Source organism: Eleutherodactylus coqui, chromosome 3, assembly GCF_035609145.1.
Source record: "Eleutherodactylus coqui strain aEleCoq1 chromosome 3, aEleCoq1.hap1, whole genome shotgun sequence".
NCBI classification, from domain to species: domain Eukaryota; kingdom Metazoa; phylum Chordata; class Amphibia; order Anura; family Eleutherodactylidae; genus Eleutherodactylus; species Eleutherodactylus coqui.
The window spans coordinates 41,832,457-41,855,024 of NC_089839.1; the positions used below are offsets into that span (position 1 = coordinate 41,832,457).

Here is a 22,568-nt window from a genome sequence, read left to right on the forward strand (position 1 = left end):
TGTATAAGTAAGCCACAGAGCTTTTGGCATTCCAGTCTGTGGAGTGATGAAACACAGCTGGCACTTTTTAGGCCTGGAGAATGAGAAATTAAGCATCATCTAAAAAGAACACCTTACCCATAGTGAAGCATTATGGTGGATCAATAGTACTCCGGGGCTGCTTTGTTTCCTCTGGCATTGGAAACCTGCAGAATGTGAAGGGCAAGATGAATTTGATCAAGTATTAGGAAATCCTAGGAGAAAATGTCATGTCTTTGGTAAGTAAGCTGAAGCTTGGGTGTCATTGGACCTTTGAACAGGACAGTGATCTCAAGCATACCTCAAAGTCCACCAAGGGTTGGTTTCAGAGGAACTCATGGAAGATTCTGCAGTGGCCATCACAGTCACCTGACTTGAACGAACCCAAGAATATTAATGAACTAGAGGTCATTGCCCATTAAGAATGGGCTAAGATTCCACAGGAATGCTGTCAGAAACTTATACCTGGATATGCATCACATTTACAGCAGGTCATATAATCCTATAAGAATGTTTATGTGTTCATTTATAGAATATAGGGGCAGAAGGAATATATTGTATTAAGCCACGAGCCTATTTATATTTGGTCCCAAATCTTCAATCTCTGAAATGCCGCTAAGTGTCAATAGCTGCAGTGGAATTGATGGCAAAAAATGTTTAGTCTTCATGGGTTCCTATGATAAGTGAAATTTTCAGGCTTTGAAATCCTTATTTACATACAACCCTACTGTCGAACTCATAGAGCGTTTCCACTGTCAGTGAGTCACAGACTAAAGGAAACTCGCTGCTGTCTCATTCTGCAATCTTTACATATTTCCCGGTAAATCATATGCTAATAAAGCGTTCTGGCAGGCAGGTATAAATTATGATGTCTTGTTGGAGTGTTTGCAGACAGGAATATCATGTATACAGACAAATACTGTCATACAACATTGGCTTCTTCATTGTATACATCAGCAAAAAATAGCAACACATTTTTACATTTTCGGCATACTGCAATTGCAAAGATATCTCTTGGCATCTGCTGTATCATGCACACATTTCCTTGTGGACTCTGTCAGTGCCTATAATAAATATTTTCTTGAGGTGCAGATGTAGCCCAACATTGCCTCTAGCCAAGTTTAATCTGGGCACAAGCTAAAACATATGCTCACTTCTTGGAGCGGCGTCAACAGACTTTATTGAATGTTCGAAAAATAGAATGTTGCCACACGTGAGGTTCTCGAAATATAAGCACAACCTAATGGAGCATCCGTTCTATGAGTTGATCAACAACTAAGGCCTCGCGATTGATAAGGGACAGTCCGTTACTCAGTGGTTAGTTTTGTTGGCATGGAGCACCGGGGCCCACACTTTGTTGGATACACAACATGACTGTAAAGTAATAGAGAAAGACCCGGATAAGCTGGCAACATGGCCAAGAACATGGCAGATGACTTGTGATATTGATAAATGTAAAGTGATGCACTTAAGCCGCAGAATTCATATTACTGCATATGCATTAAATGGAATAGAACTGGGACAACAGAAGAAGAGAAGTAAAGTAAGAAGTAGTACTCAATGTCAAGCAGCAGATGCGAAAGCAAATCAAATTTTGGCATGTATAAAAAGCAAGATTAATGTCTTGTTTTACTTGACTCTTGACCATGAGTGTCTTTTGTGTTTTTTTTTATTGCTACAAGTTATGGCTTGCTGGTTAGCGATAGTTGTTTTGTTGTAGCAAACCTTTCTTCATTAGTTGTTTTGTTGTAGCAAACCTTTCTTTATTTGCATTCATAAAGGAAACGCTAGACTCAACCTTCAAATGGAGGTCTGAGCTCCGCCTTATGGTGGCTGCTGGTAGCCATAATTTTGTAATTTAACTCAAAATGCATGGAAGGTATTTGGATTTCTGCATTTAAAAAAAAACCAGTGCTCTGACCTCTATAGGGACTTGTGGACCTAAAGTAGTGCTTAAAACCAGACATCAGCTTTAATAATTATATTAAAACTACAGCGTGTTTCTATTTGGATGCCCTTTAAATTTGATTTTTTATGATTGTGTGCTAACAAATGAAGAGATTGCTAAAGCAACGCCAATCTCTATAGGTAACACGACCTATTTAAACTGTATGATCATCATTTGCATTCATTCAAATTAAGCAGTTAAAAGATTGTTCGCTCACGTAAAAACGTGTTTCTCCAATCAGAGGAATGCAGCCTATCATTCATGGGAAGCAGGTTTAAATTTGGGTAGTGGTACCCTCTCTGACGACTCTTGCATGACTGGTATTATTTTGCACCACTGCAATGGCTTGATGTTCTTTCTGCCAACCATATGAAGTATGCGCCAGGTAGTCCCACCCCATTAGACCGAATGATATGAATGTCCATTTCTTCAACCACAGGCTCAGTTTATTCCTCACTCATGTTTTGTCTTCGGAGGTGCGGTTACCCAGACAAAACTCCATGAGATAAGTCAACAAAGCGTTACGCCATTGCACCACCTCTGCCTATGTTACTGCCCAAATTTAAACGTGTTTTCTATGAACGATGGGCTGCAATCCTGTTTCTGGTGTTAGGTCTGTTCAGGGATTACTTTTACATAGCATACACAGGTATAAATTTAATGTCCTAAATTGACCTATTTCGATCATGCTGGGCCTATCCATATGTGGTCTGCATGGTATAAATGTAAATGTCCTAAAAGGACCTGACACATCCGTGCAGGGCTTGTTCATATGGGCCTATATGGGCATATATATACATACAAAATTCAAAACGGACAAAGGTACATCCATACAGGACTTATCTGTACAGGCCTACACGGGCGCCAAGGTTATGTCCCAACTGGATGGAAATATATATCGCAAATAGAAACACATCAAAGGCAAATATGCAAATTGTATACATATTATTAGTTCAAACGGAGATAACACAACATGACGAGGAAACATAATACAAGGAATAAAGGTAAATTGACCCTGTCCTTACAGAACCGAAGAACCCTACCTACAAGCGGAGTGCCCTTATAAGGATGGCCCTATGTCAGAAACCTAGGGTAACCTTATCTCTACCTAAATGTCAGCAGGAAGCATTGGAAAAGATGTTACACAATATAATACCACAATGTACAGGGAACGTAATGTTACAACACTCCGGCTTATAAGTAAGTAAACTGACTTTACTTAACAGAGATACAGGTGAAGAACAATGACAACAGAAATTCCTATGACACAGTATCTTCCAACAGGAATCCAACAACACTCAGACAAGACTCAGGCATGACTTGGACAAAACTCAGAAGCCAGATATGACATCTAACTAAATTCAAACAGGACTTAGCAGACATGTGATTGCATTCAGACAAGGTAGTCAGGGACGATCTAACTGGGTTAAGGTGTCAGATGTTACATCTGACTGGATACAGACAGGACACAAACGTGAAACAGACAGGATTCAAAGATGAGTCAGACAATAAAAACAGAAGTCAGACATGAATCTAAAAGGTCACAGACAGAGATCTGATCGGCATGCATGCTCAAACCAGACTGAAGACAGGAGAATAACCGGCACCCTCAGAGAGGAGGGGTCACAGTAAATGTTTACAGACAAACATAGATTGGCTGGCTGGGTTAATCCACCCCACAGCCAAGAAAATCAACCTAGCATCTATAGAGAAGTGCTCCTGCACCAGTATGACAGGAGACACATGCCAAAGCCAAGACAGCTGGAGACTTTGAAATAACTTTTTAAGTGATTGGACATACCTTTAAGAGTCAATACCCTGAGAAACAAGTCTACTGTATTACATAGACTTTCAAGAAGTACTTGGCTTAGTTAAAAAAAAAACAGCTAAATCAGCCTTGTCATTTAATAAATGAGCGCATTTTCTATAAAGAGCAAACAGATACCCATCTCAGGCAACACAGAAGATGAGCAGGCAGCATTGCATGAACTATGTAATACTGGATACTAGTATTATTGCATTTTCATCATTGTTATTGTTTGCTCATAACAGATTACTTGCTCCCCGTAATTCCAGCGGTAAATTCTGTGCCAGAGGTCTCAGAATGAAAAATATTAATAATAAAAAAAAGCATAAAATTCAAGGCACGCATTCCACGAGCCAGTACTGCACACAGCAGATTCTTCTTCCCAGTATAAGCTGCAAGTACTTGTTTCCAAAAATAGTAGGCGACGCGAGCCAACTTGGCATAAGGATAGCAAATAATTATTAAATCAGATTAATGTTCTTGGTATTCAACATGACAGTGCTAGGAATTTAAACCACTTTGCATTTCTGGTTAATAACAAAAGACATTTAAGGGTGAGCAAAAGTATCAGCAAAGTGCAGCGTCAGTAGATCTGGTCTGTGCACTTCCACCCACTTAGAAATGTAGCAAAGAGAAATAGTGAATTATAAAAGATAGACTCGACGGGTCTACTGCAGCTTTTTAATTTAGACTTTTTGGATAATAACAATTTATTGCTCACTTTCCGGAGTCTTTTTTGGCTCATGTACTTGAGGGGATTACAATACAGTATATGAGGGATATACTGTGTTTAGTGTAAAGGATGAAATCAATTACCGAAGCCTTTCCTTGGGGTTCTATTCTATCTTTGCCCTTAAATATGTGTGACTCAATTCCCAGTCATTGTTACAAAGCTTGTATAAAGAGTTGCCCTTTAATAGGTGGCGCTGCAGAGGTATTGTTCTATATCCCTTATTTGCATATTACCCAGAGGAGCATGAATGGCCTTATAAGTTTCCTCACTCACACTCTAGGAGCTCTCCCTAAGGAGAAAAGATCCTGACCTGTGTTCCTACTGAGAGGAGGGCAACATACAAACTCCATTCAGATTTGAACCTAGGGTACCAGCGCTTCAAGGCAACAGTTGTAACTACTCAGTCACAATGCTGCTTCTTCCTTCTTCCTCTTCTTTCTTTCTCCTCTGGAGTAGAAGAATGAGAAGATGTATGCTGACTCAGTAGTTCGCACAGTTACCTCACAGTGCTTGTGTCTTGGGTTGAATTTGAACCTAGGAGGGTAGTACCCCAGCATTGCAAGGCAATAGTACTAACCAATTAGCCACATTTATGGATGAAGAATCATTTTTATGGCTCAGTGTTATACACCAGTTTTAGGAGTTTTGTTGAAGTTACAGTTCAGCTCAAACTAACTCAGACTGATCCCAACTATTTGCTGAAATTCAGCGAATCGGCCGAACTGAACTTTTCAAAAATTCAATTAATAGTACTATTTACATAACTCCCATAGAAGTCAATGGGCCATCTGACCTATTTGTACACAGGTGTATTCCCATCACTGCTAAAATACTGTGGGCCGAGATGAGAATATTACGTTAACAGGGAGAAATTGATCGTTGTTGATTTTTAATGTAATAGAATTGTTATTCAAGCAACCAAGAAAATGCCATAGGCAAAAAAAAAACTTCTGTGACTCTTATGAGGCTGTTAGGAGTTGTAGCGCCTCTCTCATTTTTGCACTGCCAAAACAAAAGCTTGGATTCATTCATGGAAATTTTAGCCTAGAAAGTAGGTAATAAAACATCATCTAGTAAGGACTTTCAGGGTCAATGGTGATCAGCGGGCCATCAAGTTATCAGAGGATTTTTCTGGTGAGCCTGACTCGGACACAGTGAAGAAACCCCAGAGTCCAGCAGAATACAACCACATTTTTGAAACATTCACTTGCTACTAAAGTCTATTTCTTATGACTTGATTTAAAATAATCTATTGATGGCCTTTGATACATGCAATGATGATGAATGAATGTTCATCCAAACAAGATGAAGCTGGTTTCCTTCACTCTAGGGTTTGTTGGTTTTGCATGCCTGTACATGTGTTATGTGGGTGAACAGTGTCGCGCCCAGTGTTTGTGCATGTGGCCAGACATTAGGTGTGAACAGTCCTGTTCTTTGGATAGTGTGAACAGGGGCTAGTCCGGTGTTTGTGCAGGTGGCAGACATTAGGTGTGGGCAGTCCTGTTCTGTGTATATGGTATGAACGGTGTCATGTTCTGTATGTCTATGCAGGTGGCTAGACATGAGGATGAACTGTCCTGTTCTATGTGGTTGTGTGTCTGACATGCTAACCCTACTGTGTTGCTGTGTAATTTGTGCTCTGTGTGCCGGTCTGTTCTGGTTCCGTGTATTAACTCTTGAGGGATAGTCAGGACCAACGTTCCAGTGCTGGGCTGCCTTTATCGAGGTGATCACCTTGCTTATTAGGTAGGGTCCTGCCATTCTCCCTGCAGCTTGGGGTCAGTTGTCTTGCTAGTGTAGGGACCCGCAAGACAATGAGAAGCCTTGATCACGGCTTGTGGGCCCAAGTGTTTTGGCCAATATACGAACCAATACCTCATACTTTTAGAGCTATAACATCTGCTTAAATATACAGGTATGCATGGCAAGTGTGTGTCGTCAGTAGGTTCCTGTTTGTATCCCGGTTACGTTCATGTGGGCCCTGTGTTTGTTTGCCCACACGAACGTAACGGATACTTTATCTCTTACTAGCTGAACGATGGATTTTAAGTTCACCTTAAAATCAGTGTTAAAACGAAAAATGCCCCCATTTACATATAATGATTATCACTCATTTTCGTTCACTTGAACACATTTTCAGCGATAATCGTTATGTGTAAATGGGCCTTCATTTAGACACTATGATGACAGTACTATTCACTCACTATTTATTTCCATTCTCAGAAATGGAATGAGGCCCCATTGATGTTTTATGAAGGGGTCACTGCCAACCTTTATCTACTCCTGACCAGAAATATGGGTTCATGCACCATCTCATGCAAAAGTTGCCTAAAATTTGTAAAACTATTTTAATACTATTGAGCAAACCGAACCAGTAGAACCCTATTTCAGGTCAAACTTTTTCTAAAAATTCAGTTTGGCATGAATACAAACCAAACTTTTAGCAAAGTTTTACCTGAAATAGAGTTCCACTGGTTCAGTTTGCTCAACACTAATCCTGATCACTGGTGTATAACACTGTCTAAGAGCCATGAAAACCTCGTATAAGGCCGAATGCACACAGCCAGATTTGGATTGTGGAAACCGCCTCCGGATTCCGCAGCAAATATCTGCCATAAACATGCAAAAGCAGGTTTTAATGCCCACTCGCATTGGGAAAATCGCAGCATGCTCTATTTTCAGCCCAATTTCATGCAGACAACTTCCATTGAAGTCAATGGAAGTGTCCAACCCGCGGCCCTTCTGCAATCCTCATTGTGGAAAGGTTGCAGGATCCGCATTATCGCCTAGCAACAACGTGGCAGTATCTGTACTCCACATGAGTGCCGGCTTGCCAGCCAGCACATCTGCAGGACAGATAACAAGAATCCAGACAGGTACACATGGGTCACCAGCTAGGCACAGAGTTTGATTCCGCTGCGGAATCCTGAATGCGGAATCCGACCCTGCCATATGCATTTGGCCTAACACTCTCAGAGTGTCATACAGGGCTGCTTTTATGGCTCTTAGGGCTCACACCCACTGGCGTTTTATTCTCTCTTGCACTGCGAGAGCAAGGGAAAACACTCGCCTCGCAGCGCAAGAAAAATGCTGTAATATTGCCAGTGTTTTTAATAGAGCCAGCGGCAGCAGCGCTAGCCCCATTGAAAACATATGAAGAAGACCGCGGACTTCTTCCACAGCTGTCACAGCTGTGACAGCAATGGCAGAAGTCCTGCATGCTATCTTATTGCTTTTAACGGGAAGGGCTTGAAATATAAGCCCTTTCCTGAAAATCATCATTAGCTGGATAAAAAAACAAAAAAAATTACTCACCTCTGCTCCGCTCAGATGCGTCAGACTGCTGTCCAGCACTTTCAGCAGATGGGGATTTAAAAATCCCCGCCTGCTGAAAGGGCTATGCTGATTGGCTGAGGGCTCAGCCAATTACAGCCAGCACTTAGCTATTCACTCATGTGAATATTCATTCATGAATGAATGGCTAAGCGCTGGCTGTAATTGGCTGAGCGCTCAGCCAATCAGTACAGCCCTTTCAGCAGGTGGGGATTTTTAAATCCCCGCCTGCTGAAAGTGCTGTACAGCAGTGCAGAGGAGGCGGCCGGAGGACGCGTCTGAGCGGCGGAGTGGTGAGTAATTTTTTTGTTTGTTTTTTTATCCAGCTAATGATGATTTTCAGGGAAGGGCTTATATTTCAAGCCCTTCCCCAAAAATCATACTGCAGGGGTTGCCACAAACCACTGCTTTCAATGGGGCCGGCAGCAGCACCGACCCCATTGAAAACAATGGGATAGCATGCTGGACTTCTGCCACAGCTGTAACAGCTGTGGCAGAAGCCCGCGGTCTCCTCCCTATGTTTTCGATGGGGCTAGCGCTGCTGCCGCTGGCCCCATTGAATACACAGGCGATATTACAGCGTTTTTCTTGTGCTGCAAGGCGAGTGTTTTCACTTGCTCTCGCAGCGCAAGAGAGAATAAAACGCCAGTGGGTGTGAGCCCTTAGACAGTATTATACACAATGTTTAGGCGAACTTCCAGCTCAGTTTGTATTAATTTGGACCGAAACAAACTTTTTGCCAAATTCAGTCAACCAGCCTAACTCAACTTTTCGAAAGTTTGCCCAAGACTAGTATCGATCTATATTTTCTACTAAAACAAGTTGGCTTCCATGCTATAAACAACAACTTTCCCTGTCTTAGATATTGTAGATCTTAAAAAACCTAAATTCTTCCAAATCACAACTCTGGCGGCCAATGAACAAGGAAAGTTATTTCAACCCCTAAGCCTCCGACAGACACTTCGTACCTTCATTGTGTAAAATCCCCATTGTTATAATGGATACATGTTAGTATTCTAAGTTTAATAATTCTGCGCCTGAAGAATGTAAACTCCACGCTGACTGCAGAACACTTTGTTTCTTAAGAAGTAGAAAAAAACCCCCACATGCCACAAGCAGTCTCTGCCTTTCAGTCCTTAAATAATTCACGCAGAGCCCACGTAACCAGAACGAATGCAAACATATTATCATGTAGGAAATACAAAGTATAAAGTATATATTCTCATAATGCCGTCATGCAGGGAATTATTTAGTCGATGGAATTGTGAATTTAACAGCCGTCCCACGGATACTGTAATTATAACACCTGGGGTATTTCGGAATCCAAATTTTAATACTCTTATTATGGAAGTGAATGCGGGGCATTTCATTAACGGCTCTCTGGCATATATCTCCCATAATACAGTTCAGTAACCCTATAATGCTTAATCATTGTAATGCTACTTATGTAACGTAATTGTATTTCAAGTAGAATTCCTACTTATTAAGCTAAGAGTTGTGACTAAGAGGAATCATTTGGAACTTAATTTTCAATTGTATCTCTCGCTTTTTTAGGTTCATTTACAACACTGGAATACATTCGATTCCTGCCGTTTCCAGGATACAGTCTCTCGAAACAGTATTTCTGTAAGTTTTTAGCACCTTTAATAAATATTTCATCACTTCAGAAATCGGAGCGTTGCATAACATTGTCCTAATAAGACGTGCTGCCTTAAATAATGAAAAAAAATGCTGGATTTTAGAATGGAAAGAAGAGATAGCTGCACGGGCTAAAAGAGCAGGACTTTATGCTAAGAATTTTGAAGAGTAGGTAAAAAGTTGAGGTAATGAGGGCTAAAAGGAAACAAAAAGACCCCCCCCCCCCTCACTTATTCTGGATTCACACACAGCATATTGATGCATTTTAAACTGCATTTTTGCAGTGTTTTTTTATTTTTTTGTTCAAAAATATTACTTTGTTCAGATGTTATCTTAATGCCTTAAACCCTTTCCAATACACTGTCTAACATCTACCGAAGCTTGTACAGCGCCAATGTCAGAAGACATCTGACAGGGTGTTCTTACCGTCTATTGCCAGCCACTCCGCTGTTGGCGCCTCTCTGGCGCACACACACTGGCTTTAGCTAGCAGATGGCACCGTTGTATAACAGCAAAAAGGGAAAGCCTTTTAGGAAACTCTGAATCCAAAATTGGATTAGAAAGAGTTAATGGGTCCTCCAGTTCTAAGCTATTGATGGCATATCCTTAGGATAGGCTATTAATAGTAGATCAGCAGGGGACAATTGTCCACGATCCCCATCAATCAGCTATTTGCTGGCCAGTTTACTCATGTAGTGAGTCAATTTATGCAAGAAGCAGATAGCTGAGTTCTCACTGTAATAACCCGGTTTGGTATTGCAAACAAAATTCCCATTGCAGTAAATGAGAGCTTTGCATGCAATACCACGTCTGGCCACTGCAGAGGTAATGGAGCTGTATGTTTTCTGCAGAAATCAATGCAGTGCACGTTCGCCTGGCAAAGAGCTGATCAGGGGGAATCCTGGAAAACATATCCCCACTAATCTATTATTAATGACCTATCCTAAGGACCTATCCTTTACAACTGGAGTGCCCTTGTAAAGACGCAGCCTGTTTTGTCCTTCAGGGTGTGGCGATTTTTTTAAAACATACTCATTCCTACTTCTGATAGCTCTTGCTTTTTTATTGTTCAATTAACATAAGCGTACGAGGGTTTGTTTTTTGGGGAACAGGTTCTATTTTTGGATTACCCCATTTTGGGGTACATAGATGGGTAGATGGATTCACTACTCAAAAGGACTTACATAATTAGGCCTCGGTGAGACGACCATTTTTTGCCGCGATTTGCGGATGCGCATACGATCTGCGCATATATAGAACCATTGCTTCGCAATGGGATCGGTCACGTGGCCGCTTTTTATGCGGATGTCCGATAAATTATAGGACACGAGGAATCGCAGATCGCGCCTATCTGCATTCTGCGATTCCTTGTGTTCTATACATGCGCTCAATGGGGCCGGCGGCAGCAGCACCGACCCCATTGAGAACATATACTATAAAGATCATTCTCCTCTGCCACAGCTGTAACAGCTGTGTCAGAGAAGAAGGATGTTCGCCCATTGAATTCAATGAAGCCAGCAATACAGCCGGCTCCATTGAAAGCAATGGGCTGCCGGCGAGCGCGGGATGAATTTTCGGGAAGGGCTTAAAAATATAAGCCTTTCCCTGAAAAACATCCAAAAAGGTGTAAAAATAAAAAAAAAATATATACTCACCTTGTCCCTGCAGCCGGAGTTCAGCAGCGGTCGGCCGGCAGTTCTCCTGAACTGCTCTGTGTAGTATTCAGCAGCCGGGGATTTAAAATCCCCGCCTGCTGAATGAGCTGCCTCTGATTGGTCACAGCCCTCACCAATCAGAGGCTGAAAACACTCACCCATTCAAGAATTCATGAATGGGTGAGTGAGTGCTGCCTCTGATTGGCTGAGTGCAGGGACCAATCAGAGGCAGCTCTCAGCTATTGAATGGCCTGCCACAGATCTCACAGCTGTGGCAGAGGATGGCGATGTTCTCCCATTGCTTTTAATGGGGCCGCTTCTGCTGCCGACAGCCCTATTAAAAACAATGGGCTGCCAGCAACCCCTGCAGTGATTTTCAGGGAAGGGCTTTAAATATAAGCCCTTCCCTAAAAAATCATCCATAGCATGTCCATAATTCTAATAGAAGCGCTGTCTTGTGCACACATAAACACTGAAAGGTTTGCACACGCAGGGCATTATTTGCGCACCGCAGACAAACACAACCTAATTTAAATGACTATTTAGCCTAATGAGTATCAGATGTATTCTTTTTTCACAGAATTGGGCAGTGTTTTTACTCGTATTGCATGTTCATTTGCACCCCCCTCCCTCCCCGTAAACTTTTATGGGGACCTTTGGTGCACAACTGCACAGAAAGATAGAGCATGTTCTATTTCTTGGCATGCGTAAGAAATGCACACAGAAAAAGGAAATGTGGATGCACTTATTGATATCAATGGGTTCTATTTTCTGCATATATGCCGGTATGAAGGAGCTCTAATAAGTTTTTTAGGGCCCAGTTACACAATCGTATTTTCTGCCTGTGTGTTGTCCATATTTTTTACTGACTAAATGCAGACAGCACACGGACCCATTAACGCTTTAGTGACCGGCCTATAGTGTTTTTACCTCCTGCAGCTGCAATTGGTGTATGGAGAGAGATCGCAGGGTGATCTGCCTCCATACAATGCAGGTGCCAGCTGTCTCCTACAGCTGACACCCGGCGGCAACAGCTCCGATCAGTCGCGCAGCTGATTGGACCTGTTAACCCTTTAAATGCCGTTGTCAATTCTGACAGCAGCATTTAAATGATGTTCGGGGGTCCCCCACGATGAGATTGCAGGAAGCTGTGTGGGTGTCATGGCAGCAGGGCCTTCTGAAAGGCCCTAGGATTGTCTTAGCAGAATGCTTATCAAGCCATCACCATGGGGTGGCTGGATAGACTGCCTGCCCAATAGCAGTATGATGTCCCGCAAAACACAAGCCCTCATACAGTTACATTGATGGATAAATAAAGGAGTTATTTTTAAAAGGGGGAGGAAAAAATGAAAATGGAAAATCAACCCAAACCACCACACACATATTTTTTCAGCATTTGTTTCCATTGGTTTTGCTACAGGACTTCAAAAACATCAGAGAGGAATACGATTGAAAATGCTTGAAGAGCATAGAACTTTTTACATGGACTTGTGTCAGTACTAGTAAAGACCAGCAAGTCTGAAACCACTGAGTGCAAGCTAGATTAACAGCTCTCACTAATTAGGCTGACTCTTGCAAGGTACAGATTCTTTTTCCAAAAATCCAATTGGTAGAATTTCTTTACAAAATTGTTCCCTTTGGAGTGAATAGGGAAGTGTTTTCCCTAGCCAGCCAACTAGCCTCTACATGGGCACCAGATATTGTCTTGCCTGAGGTATTTGCTAAGGTAGTGGACTCCTATCAGATAAATACCTGTGGCTATTTATTCTTTGTGGGACTTATTCACTTCTATCATGTTGTATACATAGCGCTTTGCAGCTGCATTAAACATATTCTTTATCCTCCATCTAGGGACAGACTAGGCCCTCTAGGCTCCTCACACGGGGCTTCCCTTATCAGGGCGATCACCTTGCTTTTAGACAGCGTCTACTATACCAAAGTTCATTATGGATTTCATTCCACGTATGTCTGTTACTGTTATTTGTCCTATTTTGTATTCCCTGCGTTTTGGTTATATCGATACTGATCCATTGTGGACATTAATTATATTTTGGTCTGATGTATTGGTGATGTCTATGAATGGTGCTCTACTTGCACTCTGAACGAACATAACATAGACATGATCAAAAAATGTTGATTAGCAGTGCAAATATTTTACTGATGCCGTGATTTAGAGTTTGATATTTCATAATGGAATACTAATAGAAGTCATTAAAAAAAAAGTATATTTAACTTTCCTAACTCGAGGTCTCGTTCAGGGAGTACTATGTTAGCTCAGTGGTCCTCTAGTCTTTTCAATGTCCTGTTGATGGATATCTCATTGATTTTAGTGTTTGGTGGGGGTTCCAGCTCATGGACCAATGTTATCATTAGATAAGCACTAGTAATGGATTACAATAATTGAATTTTATACCTTTAGCTCCCTATAATAATTGGGCATATTGATTCTTTGTTGCAGTATTTACGTTTATTATACCTGAACTATACCTTCTTCATTGCAGAGATATACAAGATAATATTAATATTAAAAAAATTGAAAAAAACACATTTGCTGGACTCAGCCAAAAAGACATCAGATTGTAAGTATATTCACATACTAAAATGTAAAAAAGTGATTAACTCCTTAAACTTCTTCCTATTTTGGCCTTTTGAAACGTTTTTTCTGCTTGGCTGGTTTTTATCGCCTCATTCCAGGAGTTATGAATTTTTCTTTCCAACACAGCTGTACGGGGACTTGTTTTGCGTGGGACAAATCGTACTTTTTAATGGCACTGTTGTAGGGTACTAGTAATATATAGTGATGAGACAACTTTTGAAGAGTTTGGTTAGGCCATTTTATCAAGCTTTTTTGAAACGTTTGGTATGATTCAAATTAGTTCAAACTGAACCCGAAGTTCAGCAAAACCCCTAAAACTGATATATAGCACTGTCTCAGAGAAATAAAAGCCCTGAGAGTGTTATACAGGGCTTTTGTGGCACTTAGACAGTGTTGTACGACATTGTTCAGGATTAGTATTGAGTGAACTGAACTAGTAGAACCCTGTGTTGGGTAGAACTTTGCTAAAAGCTCAGTTTGGGTTGATTTTCTATTCCGCTTAATGTGTAAAATAAATAACAACTAGAGATGAGCGAGCATGCTCGGTTAGAGCAATTACTCGAACGAGCATCTCTTTTTTCGAGTAACTGCCTACTCGTCCGAAAAGATTCCGGGGGCGGCGGGGTGGAGCGGGGGGAGCAGGGGGGTAGATCTCTGCCCCGAATCTTTGCAGACAAGTAGGCAGTTACTCAAAAAAAGCAATGCTCGTTCGAGTAATTGCTCTAACTGAGCATGCTCGCTCATCTCTAATAACAACACAAATTTTGTCTTACTCTTTATGTTATTAGTTTTAAAGAAAACAAAAACTTTTTGATTCTGAAATTGCTATTATCTGGGGGCCTTACTCTGATTCAGACCATTATAGCAGATTCTGGCCATTATAGTGGTTCCTTTGATCTAAACCATTTGAGCCATTAGGGATTCTGGTGACAGAACAGCTCTACGGTGTCCTACTAGAACTGCAAGTATGTCCAAAAATGGGAAGGGATTAAGAATCTTCCAACAGTGCCAGTCCTAAGACTGAATGATAGTCAGGTGAGCGTAACTGGAGTACGTTGAGTTTCCTGCCAGAGGTCTTATTTGATTGCCATGGAACGAAGTAAATTATTAAGAGGGTTGTCACAGCTGGGCAACTGTTTTTAGATTACCACCCCCTGCCCCCTGTATGAGTGCAGTTTCTTTAATTGGAGAAGAGATTTGCTACTGCTATAGGAAAGATGTAATATTTGTTTGTGCAACCATGGTAGTGGTTAGTGTGCCGGAGCAGGACCTGCTGTTTGTTGTCCATATGCCCAAAAATGGTTGACTAGATAAGACAATTCTTCTAACCTTTCCCACCATAGGATTTAATACTACAGTCACTGCATCATCATCAGCAGGTGCCGACTTTAGCTAATAACCAAAAGCCAATTACTCAGAATCCAGCAGATAAACCCTTTGGGTATCTAAGTCAATAACAACTGCAACACCTGGAAGGACTTCTATCACTCCTTCAGTGCCAAGAAAGAAACAAAGACTACTTGTTACCATACAGTGCGGCATGGGGTCCCGCGGTCGGCGCGCGTCGCTCCGGCGTCGGCTCCAGCAGCCTGGAGCCCTGTGTCGAGGTCATCCCAGCAGCTTCAGTTGGCCAGTGGGCGGCGGCGTGGGCGTGCCTGCCCGTAGGGTGCCGCCCGCACTCCTCTGTGCTTCTTATACAGCAGTGGGTGGAGTTGCCTCCTCCCACTCTCCGCCCCTGGGCGGAACCTTGTGGTTAAAAGACTGGCAGTGAACTGAGCTCATTGCCAGTTATTGGTTCTGCATGCACCTAGCCAGTCTGTCTGCGGTTCTCCTCAGTCAGTCCCTAGTTGTCGGTCAGCTCCCTCTGGTCCCCTGTTACTCAGTCTGTTTTAGTTGGTTCTGTTTGCCTCTATTCTAGTCTGGCCCAGTCAGCACTAGTTGCTATCCAGCACCCTGCCAGTTTGCCTGTGAGTTCCATCTCCAGCCTTGTCAGTTTTGTTGGTCTGATTCATCTGCCTCCTCTGTCGGCACTCTGTTCCCCCCATTAGGTAGGTTCCTGCTTGTCAGTCGCCAGGTCCCTAGCCAGGGCAGGGACCGCCGTCCAGTTGTCCGCCTGGGGTTAGCCAGGGCCGAGGCAAGTAGGCAGGGACAGTGGGGGTGCGGGAGATCAGGGCACCCCAACTGGCGCTCGGGGGGCAGAGTGCCGTAACATAATAACTGGCCCTTAAAATACTGTTTTTCTTTTCATGGCGGCGATCAGTGCCCTCGCAAACCAGCTGCAAGACCTGGTGCCGGTGATCCGGGATTTGTCAGCTCGCATGGTGGCCCAGGAGCAGTGGGCATTGTCGCAGGAGCAGAATGCCGTTACCAGTCCCGAACCCAAGTGCCCTCTTCCCGAGGTGTTCTCTGGGGAGAGGAACAAGTTTTTTGTTTTTCAACAGGCGTGTCGCCTGTTTTTTCGGATGCGTCCCCGCTCTTCCGGCTCGGAGGTCCAGAGGGTCGGGCTCATAATGTCCCTGCTGCGGGGCTCTGCCCAGACTTGGGCCTTTTCCATTCCCGAGGGTTCCCCCTCCCTGCATTCGGTGGACTCCTTTTTTCAGGAACTTGGGGGCATCTTCGATGAACCGGACAGAGTGGGGTTGGCGGTTTCTCGGTTGCTGGCGCTGCATCAGGGGTCGCTTTGTGTGGAGGATTATTGCTCCAATTTCAGACGCTATGCGGGTGATACTGCATGGAACGATAGTGCCCTGAAAGACGTTTTTATGCAAGGTCTCTCAGACGCGGTCAAAGAACTGTTGATCTCCCATCCCGTTCCCGGGTCCTTAAAGGAGGCTATGGAGTTAGCAGTGAAGGCAGATAGGAGGCTCAGGGCTGAGAAGCAAGATAGACCGACCCATAGAGTCAGAGAGGTCATTTGTCCTGTTCCCTCCCCGTCCGTACCAGTCTCTGTTCCCGAACCTATGGAACTGGACCCGCTGGACCCCAAGGAGCGACGCCGGATTCGGTTATTACATAATCTCTGTCTCTACTGCGGGAAAGCTGGACATCGGGTGATAACTTGCCCCTGGAGGCCTCAGCGTCCACAGTCTGAATCGGCAGAAAGACTTCCAGTCCTAGGCGACTGCAGGGAGGGTCGCCTAGGACCTCCGGTACGTCCTAGACTTCTGATACCCTGCCAGGTTAGATTCCGGAACTTCTCCCGCCTAGGGCAGGCGTTTATTGATTCCGGAGCAGCTGCTAACCTGATAAGCATGCGTCTCGTTGAGCCCCTGAGGGCTGAATTTGTGGCGCTGAAGACGCCAATTCGTTTTGCTAGCATTGATGCTACTCCTCTTGCTTCGGGCTTGGTTCGATGGAGGACCCCAGTGTTACAACTCATGGTGGGGGGTCGCCATTCGGAAGGTCTATCATTCCTGGTGATGGAGAAAATGTCGGTAGACATGGTACTAGGGATGCCGTGGCTGGCGTTGCACAACCCCCAATTCGATTGGGCCACTGGGGAGCTAACCCAGTGGGGGCCGTCCTGCCATAGCCATCGCGCTCCCCCTCCCCCCTGCTCAGTCGAACAGAAGGGGTACCGGTCCTCTGGAAATCGCAAAAGGAGGGGTCGCACGGGGTGCCATAAGTCTTTGTCGAAACCTGTTGTCTCTTCGGTGATGCCCACCTCCGGTCCCCCGCCGCCCACCCTGGTCTGTGATGAAGTTGAACACAAGGCCCAGGAGGTCTTGGATTCTTGCCGGGGTCCAGGAACCGTACAATATTTGGGCGCCCGGAAGAGTTTTTTGGAGTATGATAGCTCAGATGACAGTGATTTTAAAGTTAGAGATGCCTCAGATTTTGAAGGCAGCGTCATTGGTAGCGAGGATGGGTCAAAAGACAGTGGCGAATGGTTGGACATTGACTCGGAAGACGACCTGAAACATGACGATATGTCAACGGTTGGCCCTGAAGGAAATGGGGCAGCCACAGACTACCGAAGTCATGGACCTGAGGATCAGTCCATGGTGTCCGCTCAGGAGGGTCACATTCTCGGGTTGGTACAGCGTTTTCACAGCCTTTGCCTGGATAAGCCTGGTCGAGTTTCCGGGGGCCCGGAGGTCCCCCGTCAGAGGGGGGGTAATGTTACCATACAGTGCGGCATGGGGTCCCGCGGTCGGCGCGCGTCGCTCCGGCGTCGGCTCCAGCAGCCTGGAGCCCTGTGTCGAGGTCATCCCAGCAGCTTGGGTTGGCCAGTGGGCGGCGGCGTGGGCGTGCCTGCCCGTAGGGTGCCGCCCGCACTCCTCTGTGCTTCTTATACAGCAGTGGGTGGAGTTGCCTCCTCCCACTCTCCGCCCCTGGGCGGAACCTTGTGGTTAAAAGACTGGCAGTGAACTGAGCTCATTGCCAGTTATTGGTTCTGCATGCACCTAGCCAGTCTGTCTGCGGTTCTCCTCAGTCAGTCCCTAGTTGTCGGTCAGCTCCCTCTGGTCCCCTGTTACTCAGTCTGTTTTAGTTGGTTCTGTTTGCCTCTATTCTAGTCTGGCCCAGTCAGCACTAGTTGCTATCCAGCACCCTGCCAGTTTGCCTGTGAGTTCCATCTCCAGCCTTGTCAGTTTTGTTGGTCTGATTCATCTGCCTCCTCTGTCGGCACTCTGTTCCCCCCATTAGGTAGGTTCCTGCTTGTCAGTCGCCAGGTCCCTAGCCAGGGCAGGGACCGCCGTCCAGTTGTCCGCCTGGGGTTAGCCAGGGCCGAGGCAAGTAGGCAGGGACAGTGGGGGTGCGGGAGATCAGGGCACCCCAACTGGCGCTCGGGGGGCAGAGTGCCGTAACACTACTATAAAGATGAAATAAAGTTTACTTTTCCATGATAGATACATTTGTTATGCAAATGTAGTAAAATGTTAAAAGAATTATACATATTTGGTAATACAACAATAGTAGAAGATTGTAGAACGAAGTAAACAATTACTCCACTCTTAAAGCAACCCTCTAAATAGAAGAAATCTTGTTATTTGTATAGCGCCAACTTATTCCGCAGCACTTTCAGGTAATTTATTTATTACCTACCACCATACAAGTTACTCATTTTATCGACATCGGAAGAATGTAAGGCTGAGTCAACCTTGAGCCGGCTAGCTGAACCATGCGGGGATTGAACTTGCAGCCTTCAGGTTGTAACTGAGAGTTTAAGACTGCATTTCTGCTGCCTTAGCACTCTGCACCACCCTCTGGTCCTGGAGAAACACCATGTGCCACCCTCTGGTCCTGGATAAACACCCTGTGCCACCCTCTGGTCCTGGATAAACACCCTGTGCCACCCTCTGGTCCTGGACAAACACCCTGCGCCACCCTCTGGTCCTAGACAAACAAAGATGATCAAACTGCTTCTCTGACTACCCGATGTACACTGTGCATTAGTATCTATAATTCATCTAAGACCCTACACCTGCTTTAATTGACCACTGCTGGACTGTCAGAGCAGTGTGTCCTAGACTACCAATGCATACTAATGCACAGTGTGCACGAAGTAGTCAGAGGCCTGGAGGGTCACTTTAAAGCAGCTCGCAACCTGCAAAAGGTTGGGGTTGCATGGTCTAGGACTTGGCGTGCAACGTAACAAATGGAATGCTTTTGGTTAAAGTAACCCTTTTAGAAACAAAGTTTAGCTGTTGTGATACTTTTGTTTCTAGACAACTGTTAGAGCCAGATGACGACAAAGATATATTTTAGACTTTTTTTCTTTCCAGGCGGCTCATCCAGAACGATATTGAAGAGATAGAAAACCACGCTTTCAACGGCACCAATTTACATGAACTGTGAGTTTATTAAACAAGTTTATCTGCTTCTTGCTGCCATCTTATACTGTTATTAATTTCTTGATTTTTCTTTCTATCAGATTCCTGAGCGGCAATCAGAAACTAACTACATTACCCGATCTTGTTTTCCATGGAGCCACTGGACCTAAAGTATTGTAAGTTATATCTCTCCTTGATGAGGTTTAAATTAAATTTCTGAAATCTTTAGTTTTGTCTACAGCTCAGATCTATGAGAAAGAAAAAATCAATACTTGAGTTGCAGAAGTTTACTTTGTAATTCTGAGTTGTCCATATACCAGCATAAAGCCGCTCACACCGCAGCCCTCACTGGACTCTTACTTTCCATTATGAGATTAACAAACATAAATTTGAGATATATGTTGCCTCTCGAAGGTCCTTCTTATTGGTTCATATAGAGTAGCTATACCATATGATATAGCCGTCCACACCTTAGTCATTGTCTGGTTCAGCAAAATGTTCATTTTTTTTACTTTTTCATCTATTTCTTTCCTTTTGGCTACTATTTGTTATCTATTATAGCTCATATCTCACATGCCCCCAGATCCCAAGCTTCATGAGGATGGAATTGGATCCAATCATATCACAACCATCTTATAAGCAATGGGGCTTTGCTTCTTTTACAACTTTTTTTGTAAGGACGAACTTGCTTATTAGAATCCTTGCTTCAAAAGAATAAAAAGAAAGGACATTCTTCTAACATTTTTGAGGAATATTAAATGTAGAAAAGTGACCTGACCCCCGTTTTCCAAGTAGATGAGTCTCCCGGAGATTGGGCATGTACCTATTGGTCATTTATGGCATAAGACAAAACTAGTGGATGTACAACACTCTGGTTTGACTAAAGATGACACTTTCACCCCACCAGTAGGGATCCAGACTTTGCTGCAAGGTCCCCAGACCATTACACTGGAAGGTGTCCCAGTTGTGTAGCTGCTGGCACAACTGCAAATGAAGGTGCTATATCTGAGTATGTGAATAGAGATGTAGTTCGAGGAGTCGGAGTTGAGGCAGGCAGTGTATACTTCAACACAAGAAACAGTCCAAAAGTCAGGTCACACAGAGTTGGGTCAGCATGGTACAAAAAGGCCAGGAGTTGGGACAGGCAGTAGACAGAAAAATGACCAATACAACAAGACTAGTAATTATTAGGAAATTATATCATCAGCATTTCTGGTGGCGCAATGCGCGACACAGCTCTGCTACATGCACATCACACACACAAAGCTCTGCTACATATACATCACACACAGCTCTGCTACATGCATGTCACACACACACAGCTCTGATACCTGTATATCACACACAGTTCTGCTACATGCACGTCAAACACACACAGCACTGCTACATGTACATCACATACAGCTCTGCTACATACATTTTTCATCCCATACAACAGGGATCACAACCAGCACACACTGATCACCCCCTGGTCATATGACCCTAGACTCCTCCCACACAGGTGACTGATCACATGATGTGACATCATCACAGGTCCTGTAAGCACACGGCTGCTGTCAGGCTCTGCATGTTTTATGACCTTTGATAATGTCACCGTCATGTGATCAGGGGCTGAGCTCACTCACGGACAGGTGGTTGTTAATATTTTGATGACATGGAGAAAAAGAACAAAAATGCTATCTTTTGGAACATCATGCAAGCTCAGCTAAGAGTCATCCAAGAGGAGGAGACTGGAGAAAGTTTGTTCTCAGTAGAAAGGTATTTGGAATTTTGAAATTGGGAAACTCGCTTACCAGTTGGTTTAAATCTTAGAAATGATTTGCTGTATATCTATTAAAGAAAGAAAAACCAAGCTTATGGAAATGTGCACATATGATTAAAATGTATAACGATTGGTCCGTAATTGATTTTAAGGGGAAGTTCCATGTCAGTCTGTTAGCTGTGATCAAGAAAGAAGAGTCTTTCAAAATGCGTCTGTGCTAGACATGGTCTCAAACGGTACCTACCATTTATACTTTTATGGATTTTCTGGAATAAAAGAATAATAAAGAAATGTTCTTAAGGAGCCGGCCTTTTTCTTTTGTTGCTGCTATTTAAGCCGTTTGATTCACGGTCAGCCTGAGAGCCTGAAAATCTTCAAGCTAAACCGGGACAAATACTACTTACTAACCAAATGAAGATAACATTGTGTTATGTATTCAGGAGGGGAGAATGCAGAATAACATAGTATGTTAGGCTGAAAAAAGAGAATGTCCATCTTGTTCAGCCTGCCCCCCGCCCCCCTTCCCCTTGTTGATCCAGAGGAAAGCAAAAAAAAAACAAATGAGGCAGAAGCCAATTTAGCCCATTTTGGGGGAAAACAGATGGATTGGGAGGAATGAAATACCTAGGGAGGCTATCAAAATTGGGATTGCTCACCCCGGAAAAAAGACGGTTAAGGAGCAACCAAATACCTCTGTATAAAAACATGAGGGGACAATACAAGGATCTTTCCAATGAACTGTTTATTCCCAGGACTGCAACGGTAACAAGAGGGCACCCACTACATCTAGGGGAAAGTAGGTTTCATCACCAACATAGAAGGGGGTTCTTTATTGTTAGATCAGTTAGACTGTGGAACTCTCTGCCTGAGGACATGGTGATGGCAAAATCGATAGAGGAGTTTAAGAGGGAACTAGACGTCTTTTTAGAGTGCTATGATAATACAGGATATAGACATTAAATAACCAGTGGGGTTGTCAAACATTGATGCATTGATTATTCTGACTGCCATTATGGAGTCGAGAAGGAATTTTCTCCCCCAAATGGGCTAAATTGACTTCTGCTTCTTTGTGTTTTTTTTTTTTTGCCTCCCTCTAGATTAACAAGGGGGTGTGGTGGGAGGTTGAAACAGGCTGTACTGGATGGGCATTGTCTTCATTCAGCCTAACATACTATGTTACACATGGTTGGCAACTTATCCTTTTATTCTCCGCCTGGGTGCTGCAACCAATGTTGCATGGACCTGCATTCACACATGTTCGTGCACATACTTGGGTGCGCTGGTTTTGTGTGCACCTGTGTACA

The 22,568-nt window shown here is 43.7% G+C and overlaps 1 protein-coding gene across 1 annotated transcript in view; it reads left to right on the top strand.

Annotated features, from left to right (window-relative positions):
• The window catches only part of FSHR (follicle stimulating hormone receptor), a 146,414-nt gene that overhangs the window by 110,707 nt on the left and 13,139 nt on the right, over positions 1-22,568 (top strand). The window contains exons 5-8 of the mRNA XM_066594844.1: positions 9,394-9,465; positions 13,634-13,711; positions 19,455-19,523; positions 19,604-19,678. Coding sequence (XP_066450941.1) covers positions 9,394-9,465; positions 13,634-13,711; positions 19,455-19,523; positions 19,604-19,678 — 294 coding nt within the window. The remainder of the gene's footprint in view (positions 1-9,393; positions 9,466-13,633; positions 13,712-19,454; positions 19,524-19,603; positions 19,679-22,568) is intronic.